Below are 12959 nucleotides of genomic sequence, written 5' to 3'. Positions count from 1 at the left end.
ACAAAAAATTCTATTATGGGTTACAAAAAACCAAAAAATTCGATCATGGATTACAAAAAAACAAAAACAATTCGATCATGGATTACAAAAAAATCGATCAAGTATTACAAAAAAATCTATCATGGATTACAAAAAAAAAAAAAAAAAAAAAAAAAAAAAAAAAAAAAAATCCGTACGGTACTCGTCGATTCACTGTTCGGACTCGCCGATTCCGTACAATGAATCGGCGATTCACTGTACAGAATCGTCCGGTTCTTTCTAGAACCGGACGATTTCCGATTTTTTAGACGATCGGGTCCCCTTTTCACGATTTCTGAATCGAACCGGCCGAGTCCGGTTCGACTCGGCGTTTTTTAAAGCACTGGTTTCAGCCCCTAGCCCATGATGCCCTACCTTCAAGATCGAGAATGGAAAGTTGATAACCTAGGGCATGATGCCCTACGTTTAAGAAGAGATCTCGCGTCAATTCAAGCTATTCAAGCTAAGCTATCGGAATATGCAAGACCAAATTCCTCTTTCAATACGGTGGTGAAACTTACCCAAAAACAAAAACACTTGGTGAAAGAGGGAGAGAGTGTTAAAAAGAAAAGCAATTTTACACGTGTAATGGAGAGAGAGGTAGAGAGAGAATACGTAGAGGATCCACAATAAAAAAAAAAAATTATGCTATTGAAGACCGAAAATTGGCATGATTGGTGTATTTGAAAAACCGAAAATAGATAGTTTTATTTTATTTTTTTTAAAAATGGTTATGAAGTCCAAAAAACGGATATATTAGTAATAACATAAAATATTCAGTATTTTGGTAATAACGAAAATTAAAATAGATATTTACGTAATTTTTCCTTTTAAATTTTATTTGGACTATAAACGAATGCAGTGGATAGCTGACACTTAAATTCTTAATTTTAAAATATTTTCAATTAAATAATAAAAAAGAATGCATAATTTTTTTGAAACATAAAAAATAGATTCTTAAGATATTTTAGTGATTTTTTGAAAACTTTTTATTGTTAGATTTTGACCATCTGATTGATCCTTCGATGCGGATTGCCGATCTGCCGATCCAACTTGAATATCAGAATGGGCGATCCATGCCACCGATCACCTTTTCGAACTTTGGTCATTAGTCTTTAACTCACCTAATTTTAATGATTTGTATTTCTTACTAATTTTTAGTAATTGAAAATTTTTATATAAAACCAAGGCTCTTAAACAATCAAATCAGAACCCACATTAAAAATCTCACTAGGAGAGGTAGTTTTGATGCCCCAAATATTCTCAAATTGATCACTTCGACATCAAGATAAAGTGACACAAGAAAAAAATGGATTTCAAGTTTTGAAAATAATACGTCTTGTAATGCTTTTTTGGACCTTCAATTTTCGTGATTTTCAAGTTTTTATATATATGCATAATCTACACTAAACCTAAAGCCTTAAATTCTATAATAAAAGATAAAAATATATTTTAAAGCTATCACAAATATTTTCAATATTGAAACTATATTTCTCGACACTAAGGTGCACTTTACTTGGATTGTTTAAGGTCCACTTTACTTGGATTGTTTAGAGCCTCGGCTCAGTACAATCCGCACCCTTTATTTTTTTACCCGAGATTTTGCCACCGCTTTTTTAAAATAAAACCGATTTATTATTAGTATTTTTGTTTGCTTGATATGTTGTTACGTCCCCGTCTTGGCTCACTGATTCTATTAAACCCGCTTCCAGCTCCGCTAGGTTAAATAGGAAGTCTGGGGCAGGGGCACTTCTCTTTCATTATCCATCCCTATCTCTGCTTAACTTCTCCAATATGCCGGGTCAGGTAGCCGAAGAAGAGCACCTCTCTGCTTTAATGGAGGAGCAAAAACTAAATGTACTCTCTCGTTCTGCCCTCTCTACGTTTTCCCATCTTCTTCAGCTCAAAATATGGCTAATTTTTTTTTTTGTTGGCTTTCGGTTTTCACTTTGTAGCCTGACGAGCCCATAGTTGAGGATGTTAAGGACGATGAGAGTGATGAAGACGAGGATGACGATGACGATGATGACAAGGACGAAGGAGGTGAAGATAGTGTTTTAAACTTTTCTGATTCATTCAAAGTTAAAACCCTAATATTTTCTTCACGTTCCATGTTTGTTCTGTTTTTATGTTCGTCGGGAGTTATAGCTGTTGCTTTCTCACTGTTAGTTTTCTGTTTGTTTGTGATATTTAAGCTAGTGATAGGGATAATGGTTTCTATTTATCTATCTGTGTGTAGCCTTGATTTTCTCTATTTTTCATTGTTTGTTTCGTTTTTTCTCGCGAGACTGTCAAAGAAGCTTATGATGGTTGTATGGGCGGATGTTTCTTTCCGTTTTGAGAAGGTGAATTTTAAAAATTGATCGGGGAATTTGTGACATGAGATTGTGCGATTCATAGTTATTTTGTGAAAAATAGTTATTTTGTGAAAATGAAACGGAAATCAGAAACTGGCACTTCTTACCCAGATGCTTCCTTAACATCTCCTAGCCCGCACCCTTAACATCTCCTAGCCCTAGCTCTATTTCTTTCTATTTGTTTTATTAGCTTGTGCCTTTAAGTTTTTGGATGAAAGAAACCACGTTATATATGTAAAATAAATAAAAAATTGGAAGGAGAAATGCTATATTTATGATTACTCCATCTCCTTATCCTCTGCTTCTTTTTTGTATTGTTTCTATCTTCCCCTTTCTTTCTCTGAGTTTATTTTCCTGCTTCAAATCCCATCGTTTTTCATCAAGGTTTCGTTCTGAAACCTAACTACATCTTAAACCTGGAAAGTTTATAGAACTCCAACCAAGTAACATACTAGTTTTAAAACCATTGCAAGGGGAAAATTACGTTTTGATAATCTAGATTTTGAAATTGCCTAATGTTAACAGGTGTAACAATACTTTTATTAAGGAAAACAATGCTTTAATAATTATTAAGTTTAAATGTATGAAGCATTCTCATGCATAAATAGATTAATGTGTTTCGGAACTTCCTTTAGTGATTGCTTATGAAGCTAATTAAATTCCAAGTGTACTCGTTTCCTTCCTCGGACCTTGTATATTTATTTTCTTCTTTCATTTTAATTATTTGTTTGCCTTTTTCGAATTATGCCTCTTTATTTGTATAATTCATGCAACTTAATGTATAAGAAAAATCTTTGCAAAGTACAATTTATTTGCGCAACTTGTTGGTATGTGTTGGATAATTACTTTTGTATTATTCATTTTATGCCTGATTTGTATGCTTCAATTTTTTTTTTTTGGAATATGGTAACTGTTATATTAAGTATATAACTGTACAAAAAATTCGGCACCCACTAGTCGAGTGCTCGATTCCAAAAATCCCATTAAGGCACCCAAAAAATCTATAGTCATAGACAACCCAAAAAGTAGTAACACAAGATATGCACAGCTGGGACTTGAGAACTCAAAAATTGCCCAAAACAGCCCCCTTAGGTTATTGTAGGTTGGCGCCCTCCTTAGCGAGGGTGTCGGGTATGGCACTGGCTTCCCTCTAGGTATGCCTCCATACAACATGTATGTCTCTACATAAATGGAATCTGTCATTAAAAATGTGGTCCAACCTCAATGGGCAAGGTGGGGCTCTCGAGGCTCAAGCTATAATGTGTCTGGTTCCTCTTTCTTTTTCTTTAGTCTGCTCTTCATATTTTTTTATGTCCATTTTGCCAAATATTTTTTGTTTTTGTTTAATGGACATAACATTTCTTCTAAAATCAACCATGATTAGCTCACTTATGGATACATTTTATTTTGCAAAAATTTGAAATGCTTTTTTACTCCAAGTTTGTAGTTTTCGTAGGCCCTTTTTCTGTACATGCACCTTACATTTGTCATTTGAGGTGCTTGAGGCCCTTTAAATGAGCATATATCATGAGGCACATCTCAAAATACTTTTGTTGCATTGATGCATGGATTTTTTTTGTGTTTTTATTTTGTCTTTTATGGGATTTTCGGGTGGTTCTTAGTAGTTTTGAAAAGTTGATTTCGGGTACCAGTTTAAATTTTTTCTACTCTATACAGAGACATTAGGATTACACAATTGTGATGTTGTTTGTCCTGTATTGTGTTACTGAAAACTACAGAGAAATGCTGTTTTACTTGTTATCAACATCTTGTTGCTTGTGGTGATTGAAGGTATGTTTGAAGTTTATTGCTGCCATTTGTGATCATGGTTTGGGCTTATATGAACCTCCTATCATCTAATTGCATCATGTGAACTTGATTCTCCTATGGTTTGGCAGTGACCACTGCAAACTACTTTCATGGTTTCTTCTTGCTTAATAATGTCTGGGTCTTGGATAGGATAGACAAAGTGCCAAGCCAAGGCGAGGGTATGGGCTACCCATACCACTCCTAAAAGCAAGTTTCAAAGGCCCAGTCATCAGAGCAAAGATGCCAGGCCTCGCCACACCTTTAGCAAGTTAGGAAGGACCGTGTTCCCCCCTGGCTTCGCCTACCTTCGGGGGAAGACAATAGTTTTCATCTTGTTAGATTATGTTTAGAATTGCTGGCATGAGGTAATCAGTTGGAACACTGACTGGAGGAGGTTGGTCGGATACAACAGGAATGATGATGAAAGTGTTTTTTTTGTTTTGTTTTATTTTTTGTCGATGATTGTTTTGAATATTGCAGTAAAGAATATGTGGAAAATATTACTGGCATGGGGAATATTGGTAGATTCGGTTTTATCTAACTTCCTGTGAAGTTTGGTTTTCCCAACAAATTATGCAGCATACCTGATTCTCTTATGGTTTGAAAAATAAAATCGATATCTTAATACATAGTCTTTCCCATTTTCTTGCTTAATGATGATTGATAGCTGGCTAGATCGTGTTTACAATTGCTGGCTAGATCGTGTTTACAGTTACTGGCATGGGGCAATCAGTTGGAGCATTGGTTGGTGAGTGTTTGGTGAGATACAACAGTAATGATGATAAGAGGTTTCTTTCTTTTCCTGTTGGTAATGATGGATTTTTAAGTAGAGAAACCTTTACATCTAGTGCCACCACATATAAAACACTTTACCCCAATCCAAAGCCATCCAATTTGAATGGATAGTTGGGACAACTTCCAGCGTAATGTTGCGAGTTAGTTTCTGAGTGTCTGATCGTAATCGGGCGGCTTAGAATATTTTATTCTTATATTTATTTTATAAATCATTTTTGAACCTCCTATCATCTAATTGCATGTGAACTTGATTCTCCTATGGTTTGACAGTGACCATTGCGAGCTACGTTCATAGTTTTTCTTGCTTAATAATATGATAGTATACATCTTGTTAGATTGTGTTTAGAATTGCTAGCATGAGGTAATCAGTTGGAACACTGACTGGTGGGGGGTTGATCGGATACAACAGGAATGATGATGGAGGTGTTTTTTTGTTTTGTTTTATTTTTATTGTTGATGATTGTTTTCAATAATGCGGTAAAGAATATGTGGAAGATGAATGGTTTTATCTAACTTCATATGAAGTTTGATGTTTTCTTTGACGCATCTTGTACAATGTGACGTTTGATGTTCCCAACAAATTATGCAGTATACCTGATTCTCTTATGGTTTGAAAAATAAAATTGATATCTAAATGCATAGTCTTTCCCATCTTCTTGCTTAATAATGATAGATAGGTGGCTAGATCGTTTACAATTACTGCCACGGGGTAATCAGTTGGAGCATTGACTGATGAGTGTTTGGTGAGATACAACAGTAATATTGATAGAGGTTTCTTTTTTTCCTGTTGGTAATGATGAATTTTTAAGTAGAGAAACCTTTACATCTAGTGCCACCTATATAAAACACTTTACCCGATCCAAAGCCGTCCAAATTGAACGGATAGTTGGGATAACTTCCGGCATAATGTAGCAAGTTAGTTTCTGAGTGTCTGATCTTGATCGGTCGGCTTAGAATATTTTATTTTGTAAATCATTTTGCAATGAAATTTGAGGTGTGCACACCTCTCACAAATGGTGCACTTGATTAAAAAAAAAAAAAGAAATTTCTGATGGAAAAATAACCAAAATATCCCTGGAACTTGAAGGGGTATTTGTGGTCATATTTAATCAGATTTTTTTTTTCTTGTTTTGGAAGGTGGGGGGGCTAGGTGGCCTCCCAATAAGGTGATGGCATACCCCGCATTTCATGTAAAGCTGATTTATAAAAAAAATTTAAAAATAAGACAATGTTGGTACGACATTGTAATTGAAGCTATCCCAGCCATTAAGATTGGATGGCTGAGAATGGAGGTTCACATATTTTTTAGAGAAATTTATATTTAAATCCTATTTTATTTTTTATATTTAAAAATGTTTTTATATATTTCATATTTTACAATCAAGTCCCATTTTTTGAGAACATAAAGTGTATTTTGATTTTATCTCTTCTTTTGTACATTGGATTATGATCAAATTTTGTATGTCCATGCTTCTCACCATCGTATATCCTATAAATAATTTAAGTTATATAAAATTTCCAAACTACCCCTCGGGTAAGTATGGTAATTTTATTTATCTTAAACTATTTTTAAAATATTTTGTATAGATGTATGATGGTGAGAATTATGGACATACCAAATTTGAGCTTATTCTGATGCATAGAGAAAAAGATAGAATTTAAATGCATATTATTTTATTTTGAAAAATGAGACTTGATTGTAAAATATGTATGAAATATAAGAGACTATTTTTAAATATCGAAAATACACTAGGATTTATTAGTAAATTTTCCTATTTTTTATATGTGGGTCGTGGCACATGTTAAATTTTCCCTTTCAATTATTGCAGTAAAGGATATTGTGAAGTGGAATAGTTTTCTTATCAACATCCAATTATGGTTATTTGGACAGAACATGAACATAAGCTAGGGGCAGCAATGTTCAAAAACAGGAAGGGCTTAAACCATACCACTTATAATTTGAATATGCAAAGCGTTGGTAATCATAAAAATTAGTTAAGGGGTGGGGTCTATACAAGGTTGTAGCATTACTTGCAGAAGTAAGGTTGCGATGTTCTACATAGTTCATTTTAGTTGGATGGTGTAGATTTAACACGTCTTTTAAGATAGTGTCAAAAAGTGATACGCCTTTTAAGATAGTGCTAAATCTACACTGTTCAAATAAAATGAATGATGTAGATTACTGCAATCTTACTTCTACAAGTACGGTTGCAACCTTATATAAACTTTTTATTAGTTAAGAATAAAAGCAAAATGATAATCTTTTGTATTTGATATGTTATACCATTTTTTTTTATAATTATCTTCAGTTGGGGGGTTAAAGAAATAATACATGTACATGGGTACATAACAAAGATAGACTAGAAAGGCGGAAGATGAGCCTAAAGATTTTTTTCACTACTAGAAACCTTGGAGTGACAGCTTTGTTAAAAACCTTGGAGTAACTAAAATGTAACTTTAGTATGTCCTGGGACTTAAAAATCTCTTATTGCTATTTTTAATAAAAAAATCTCTATAACGTCCCATTACACCTTCAGCTATCACCAAGGGGTAGAAGTGTAGAGGCAGCCCAATTCCCCTATTGAATGATGTTTGATAGGACCCCCTTCAACATGCTGGAGAAGACTGAATGGGTATCCTCTATTGTAATTTTGTCTTAAATAGGGGGCATTCCATTGTAGTCGTTTTTAATTTCATAATTGGCAAGAATAAACACAACCTGGGAAAGGCATATTTATGGTATCATTAAATCATAATAAAAGACCTTGTCTGCTGCATTTTAAAACTGTAAACGCCCCTCAATAATAAAATACCTTGTATCTGTCCTCTTCCTCTCTCTCTCTCTCTCTCTCTCTCTCTCTCTCTCTCTCTCTCTCTCTCTCTCTCTCTCTCTCTCTCTTTGGGGATAAATTGACATATGGCCCTGCTCCAGTTTTTTCTTATTTCAACTGAGGGCAACAGCTCTTCAAGAGGCTTTTGACTGTAGATTTCTGCCAGTTTTCTTGAATTTTAGACAAGATGTATAATCAGTAGATCGGAATTCTCTGGTTCTTTGAAAATGTATATAAGTTTGATCATTCACTAGGTACTCTAGGGATCCAAATCTTTTGTAATTTAACTGCAAGCTTTCGTACTATAATGGTTCCCTGATCCTACTCCAGCTCTTCTCCCTTCAACTGAGGGGAGCATTTATGAGCTGAACTTTTTACGGCAGGTTGGTTTCAACCGTTTTTCACTGATTTCTAGCTAAAATTTTGAAGTGAATTTTTGCTATACCCAATTGTATGTTAATCTGAATTGAGATAGCCCAACGTATGTAGATATTCATTGTTTCACATAGAATCACCTGAGACTACGTAAGTTTATACTTATTTTTATGTTTCTATTAGGTAGTATACTTTTTTTCCTTTTTTTTTTGTTTTTTGGTAAAGGTAGTTTTGAAACAACAAAATATTTTGGTGGTGCGCTAATCTCAAGATTATAGTTTTGAAACAACAAAACACTTTGGTGGTGCGCTAATCTCAAGATTACTGGAAGCAAATTTGATATGGCCCTGCTGGTGTAGAAAGCACTTCTGACTGATATGCTTTTCAAGTTATTTCTGTTAAACAAATTGCTATTATATCTCACTGAATTATCAGAGAATAAGGTAACCATCTGTTCATTGATATGGTTTTGAGGAGTGGCTTGTTCTTTGAGGAAAAATGTGATATTCATGTCTCTTTAAGTAGAGGATAGATTTCATTTCATTTGTTGGAGTGGTGTGTGATGGGATGAAAAGTTAAAAAATATTGAAAAACATAATCTTTCTGTGTCTCTGTTCTCTCTCTCTCTCACATATCCAAACCTCCTAATCTTAATGAGTCTAAGGATTTAGGTTCAAAGATTTAAAAGTTTAGTATATAGATGAGTTGTGATTATACTGTTCACACTTGAAGTGATTTAGGACCCTCCTTTTTCATTTACTTCATTTTCCTCTTTTGTAACCTCTAGTTGTTCTGTTGAATATGTTGAATCGATCCATCTTCCCATATGGTTGCTTGGAACAATTTCTAGATTCAGCTGATTTTCTGCCTGTTCATCCATCTATAGCAGTCTCTCTCTCTCTCTCTCTCTCTCTCTCTCTCTCTCTCTCTCTCTCTCTCTCTCTCTCTCTCTCTTACCCTCCCCTTCTCCCTCTCACTCACTCTCTCTCCATCTAGCCCAAAGTATTTCCATGGACACACAGGGAGACCCAACTACCCAAGATCTCTTTCTCCATCTCTCTCTAGATCCAAAGAAAGTCAAGGCCTCTCTTCTTCATTTCTGGAGCCGCAACCAGCTAATGCTTTAAAATCCTAAAAACCAGAGGCCCTCGTTAAAGGTATGATTGCCATTGATCCATGATCATGAATCCTTAAACTTGCACAAATCTAGGGTTTTCACTTGATAAAGTTGTCAAAATGGAGAACATTAAAAAAAAAAAACTTGTTGAAATGGAGAGAATTCAGGGTTTTGTCTACAAATTATCAGCACAATTGATAAAGATGCTGATATCTAGCCTTTATTCAGGAAACAGCCATCATGATAGGCCAGGGTAAGGTTTTTCTCACTGTTTATTGGTGTGGTTGAAATTTTTCAGGCATTTTGGTTTTTCAGATGATGCTACCATTGAACAAAGAAAGAAAAGGAAGTTGGGTTGATCAATACTAAATCGAGAGAGAGGCCATATTGTACACTAATTTGATTTGAAGTCTTCTCAGATAATTTTGGTCTCTTCTTTCCTGCTTCAATTGCGCTGAAAATTAGGAGAAAAGCAATTAGAAAAGATAGGGGGGGAAAGAAATACATTTAATCAAAGTCTGGAGAGTATATTTGGGAAAAAATATGGGGGATTCTGATACGAGATAGTTGCTGGTTCAGTAAATGGATTGTTGCACCCAAAACAAGCTGGACCTGAGGTTCATGGACTGTCTCCATGAATATAAGAGAGCCATCACCATGAAAAGCTCTTCGATAGCTTTGGCATATAAAGATTACCTCATCAACCACATTGACTTAACAGGTCACATGGACTTTTGCAATGATGTCTCAACCGCTGCTTGTCGTGCTTTGGTTCTTGTCAAGTCAGTAGAATGTGTACACATTCAGACATGCACGGTTTTGAGGCTAGCTTTGGTCGAGAAATTAACAAATTGACAGGCTTATCTTGGAGCTCAAATTAAGCCCCATTGGAGCTTGTAACAAGTTGCGGAGGATAGTTCACGTGGTTGATTTTGCACCCTGGTCTCATGGTGACTGATTCTGTGATCAAGATGATCTAAGTTCCAATGGGTTGGATGGGCTGTGCTGGGCTGTCGGGCTTAGGCCTTATCAGAGGAATCAGGTGGGGCCGGCCTAATCTGAAAAAGGTTTTGGGCCCGAGCCTTGCCCAAAAGATTTGGGCCAGACTCGGGCAGCTCGAGGGACGGCCTGTCGGTAGCCCTAGTTCTCTATTTGAGTTATTTGTATCTATTTAAGAGTGGTTGGTGTTGTACCAAGTCTTTTTCAATTTACGATTACCTTAAATCTTGACAATATGCTGAGCTCTCCATGGTGTTTGTATATATCTATTTAAGAGTGGTTGGTGTTGTACCAAGTCTTTTTCAATTTACGATTACCTTAAATCTTGACAATATGCTGAGCTCTCCATGGTGTTTGTATATAGATTGTATATAGCCTATATTTAGTGCAATGTTACAATTCAGAGGAACTAGCTTTCTGGATTGGGACTTCACCATTAACTGTATTATATAAATCTTTGTGAGATAGTATTTTGTCATTTCTATATTACTAATATGAAATACGTCTCCTTTATGTAATTAACTAGTGTGCAGTTTTGTTACTCACCTATGGATTTATGTTGATTTGGTATTTTTAAGTTTCACATATTTAAGTGCCTCGACTGGCAGTATTCACAAGTTATGACTTGTTTTCTCTTTATCATTGTTTGGGTTTGTTGAGGTTGAAGGCCAGAACCAAAGCCCAACTGTTGAAGGATCAAAATTTGTTGGTTATATATCGAACAGTTGTGCATGCTCTCAAGTAGCCTTCTACCATCCTTTTGTGGGAAAATCAAGAAAGGAGCATTATCATCTTTTATCTACCTTGTAAAATATACTCACTTTTTGTTACTGATATATGAACTCTTTGAGGTTCGTATTACAATTGTTTGGATCTATGCTTACAATTTAAATTTCTGAGGTTCTCCTCAATGCCTTTTTCTCCTCAGGCGAGCAAGGTGCTGCTGGAAATGAGGGTTCTAAGCAGAGTAGGAGTGAGAAAAAGAGCAGGAAGGCCATGCTGAAGCTGGGGATGAAAGCTGTTACTGGCGTCAGCAGAGTGACTATCAAAAGAACCAAAAACGTATGGCTTCCAACATAAATTCATCACGTTATGTACAGTGTCTACAAATACACGTGCGAGATCGAGAGAGAGAGATAGAGAGAGAGAGAGAGAGAGAGAGGAGAGAGAAACTTCCATTGCTGTTTGCTAACTGTGAGAGAATTTTCCATTGCTGTTTACTAACTAATTGTGCTTGTTTGACCTTGCAGTTCTTGTTGGCGATACAGAAATTCAATCTTTTAATATTGATTGTTAACCAATCTACTTCTTTAACCATGCAGATCTTGTTTGTGATCTCGAAACCTGATATTTTCAAGAGCCCAAATTCCGAGACCTATGTGATATTTGGTGAGGCAAAGATTGAGGACTTGAGCTCACAACTTCAGACTCAAGCAGCCCAACAGTTCAGGATGCCTGATATGAGCAATGTTCTGGCCAAGCCAGATGCATCAGCTGCTGTCCAAGATGATGAAGAGGAAGATATTGATGAAACAGGCATTGAAGCTCGAGACATTGACCTGGTCATGACCCAAGCGGGAGTATCAAGAGCTAAGGCGATTAGAGCCCTCAAGGGTTCAGATGGAGATATAGTCAGTGCCATTATGGAGCTTACCACTTAAGTATTTTAAATTTTAAATTTTTTTGGGTAAGTTTTTGGCCTAGTAGTAAGGCAATGGCATTTAATGGTTTGGATTACGAATCTGAATTCTCTTATTCTTAATTTTCAATGCTGTTTTTTTCATTTTTGTCCATCGAGTCAAGACTTGAGTGATGATATTTTGAAGGTGGCAGAGACTTAGGCCTGGAGAACAAGAACTACCTCACATGTTTATCCTTTTATTATGATTGATGAGTTCAGTGAGTGGAGTTCAATAGTACTGTTGATGGGTGGTTATCAATGGATGGGTACATATCTATCACACTATGGAAAAGCTTTTATGTTGGGTTTGTCCAAATCCAGGGTGGGGTACGTAGGGGTAGGCTCCAAATCATTTCTGTCCTATTCTCTACAAATTGGGCGTTATACCTCCCTATACAGAAGCATCGACCTTATGTCTTGTAGTGTAAGAGGGACTGTTCTCAAGGAAGCTATTTCTGGTCGCAGAATCCAACTTGTTTTCTCTGTTGCATCCATGGTAGTGAATAGCACCATGTGCTGTCTTCTCATGTGGTGTTGCTTGCTGCATCCATGTGCCATGTGCCGCCCTGAGTCGGCTTAGCGAGTCCTGAGTCAGCATGGACTTGGACAGCAGTAAAAAAGTTTTAAATTGATTTAAAAATTACAAAGAAAGCAATATTAGGAAATGAATATTTTCTGTAACACCATTACACATATTGATGAAAAAGATTACGAGATTTTTGGGGTCTGTCTGAATCAGTTAGATTTGAGGCTCGTTGAGGCTCTTTAAAACCTGAGATTGGAAAATTAAATTCTCTTGAATATGCTAAAGCTCGAGTTAATGCTTTTAAAATTTTGTTTATGGATCTAATAATACGTTAGGCAACGATGATCGATGGGTTAAGATTTGAAGCTGAAATACTTTCTTTTGCACCAAATGTCAATATTTTAAGTTTTTTTTTCTGCTGAATGAAAATGACAATGGCGCTTCTCACCCG

General features: G+C 35.8%; 1 protein-coding gene across 1 annotated transcript; it reads left to right on the top strand.

Annotated features, from left to right (window-relative positions):
- Positions 1 to 1746: 1746 nt before the first annotated feature.
- Positions 1747 to 12215, top strand: LOC18436385 (nascent polypeptide-associated complex subunit alpha-like protein 2). The gene is made up of 4 exons (XM_011625884.3): positions 1747 to 1875; positions 1974 to 2061; positions 11230 to 11363; positions 11624 to 12215. Exons 1-4 carry the CDS (start codon positions 1813 to 1815, stop codon positions 11960 to 11962), a joined length of 624 nt encoding a protein of 207 aa, XP_011624186.1. The 5' UTR covers positions 1747 to 1812; the 3' UTR covers positions 11963 to 12215.
- The last annotated feature ends 744 nt before the right edge of the window (positions 12216 to 12959 follow it).

This window comes from Amborella trichopoda, chromosome 9, assembly GCF_054954075.1.
Source record: "Amborella trichopoda isolate Santa Cruz 75 chromosome 9, AtrichopodaSantaCruz75HAP2 v2.0, whole genome shotgun sequence".
Lineage (NCBI taxonomy): Eukaryota > Viridiplantae > Streptophyta > Magnoliopsida > Amborellales > Amborellaceae > Amborella > Amborella trichopoda.
This window is presented reverse-complemented; position numbering and strand designations above follow the sequence as displayed.

Coding starts and splice junctions, on each gene's coding strand:
- LOC18436385 (XM_011625884.3), top strand. CDS start 1,813: ATGCCGGGTCAGGTAGCCGAAGAAGAGCACCTCTCTGCTTTAATGGAG. Junction 1,876..1,973: donor TGGAGGAGCAAAAACTAAAT/GTACTCTCTCGT, acceptor TTCACTTTGTAG/CCTGACGAGCCCATAGTTGA. Junction 11,364..11,623: donor CTATCAAAAGAACCAAAAAC/GTATGGCTTCCA, acceptor TTAACCATGCAG/ATCTTGTTTGTGATCTCGAA.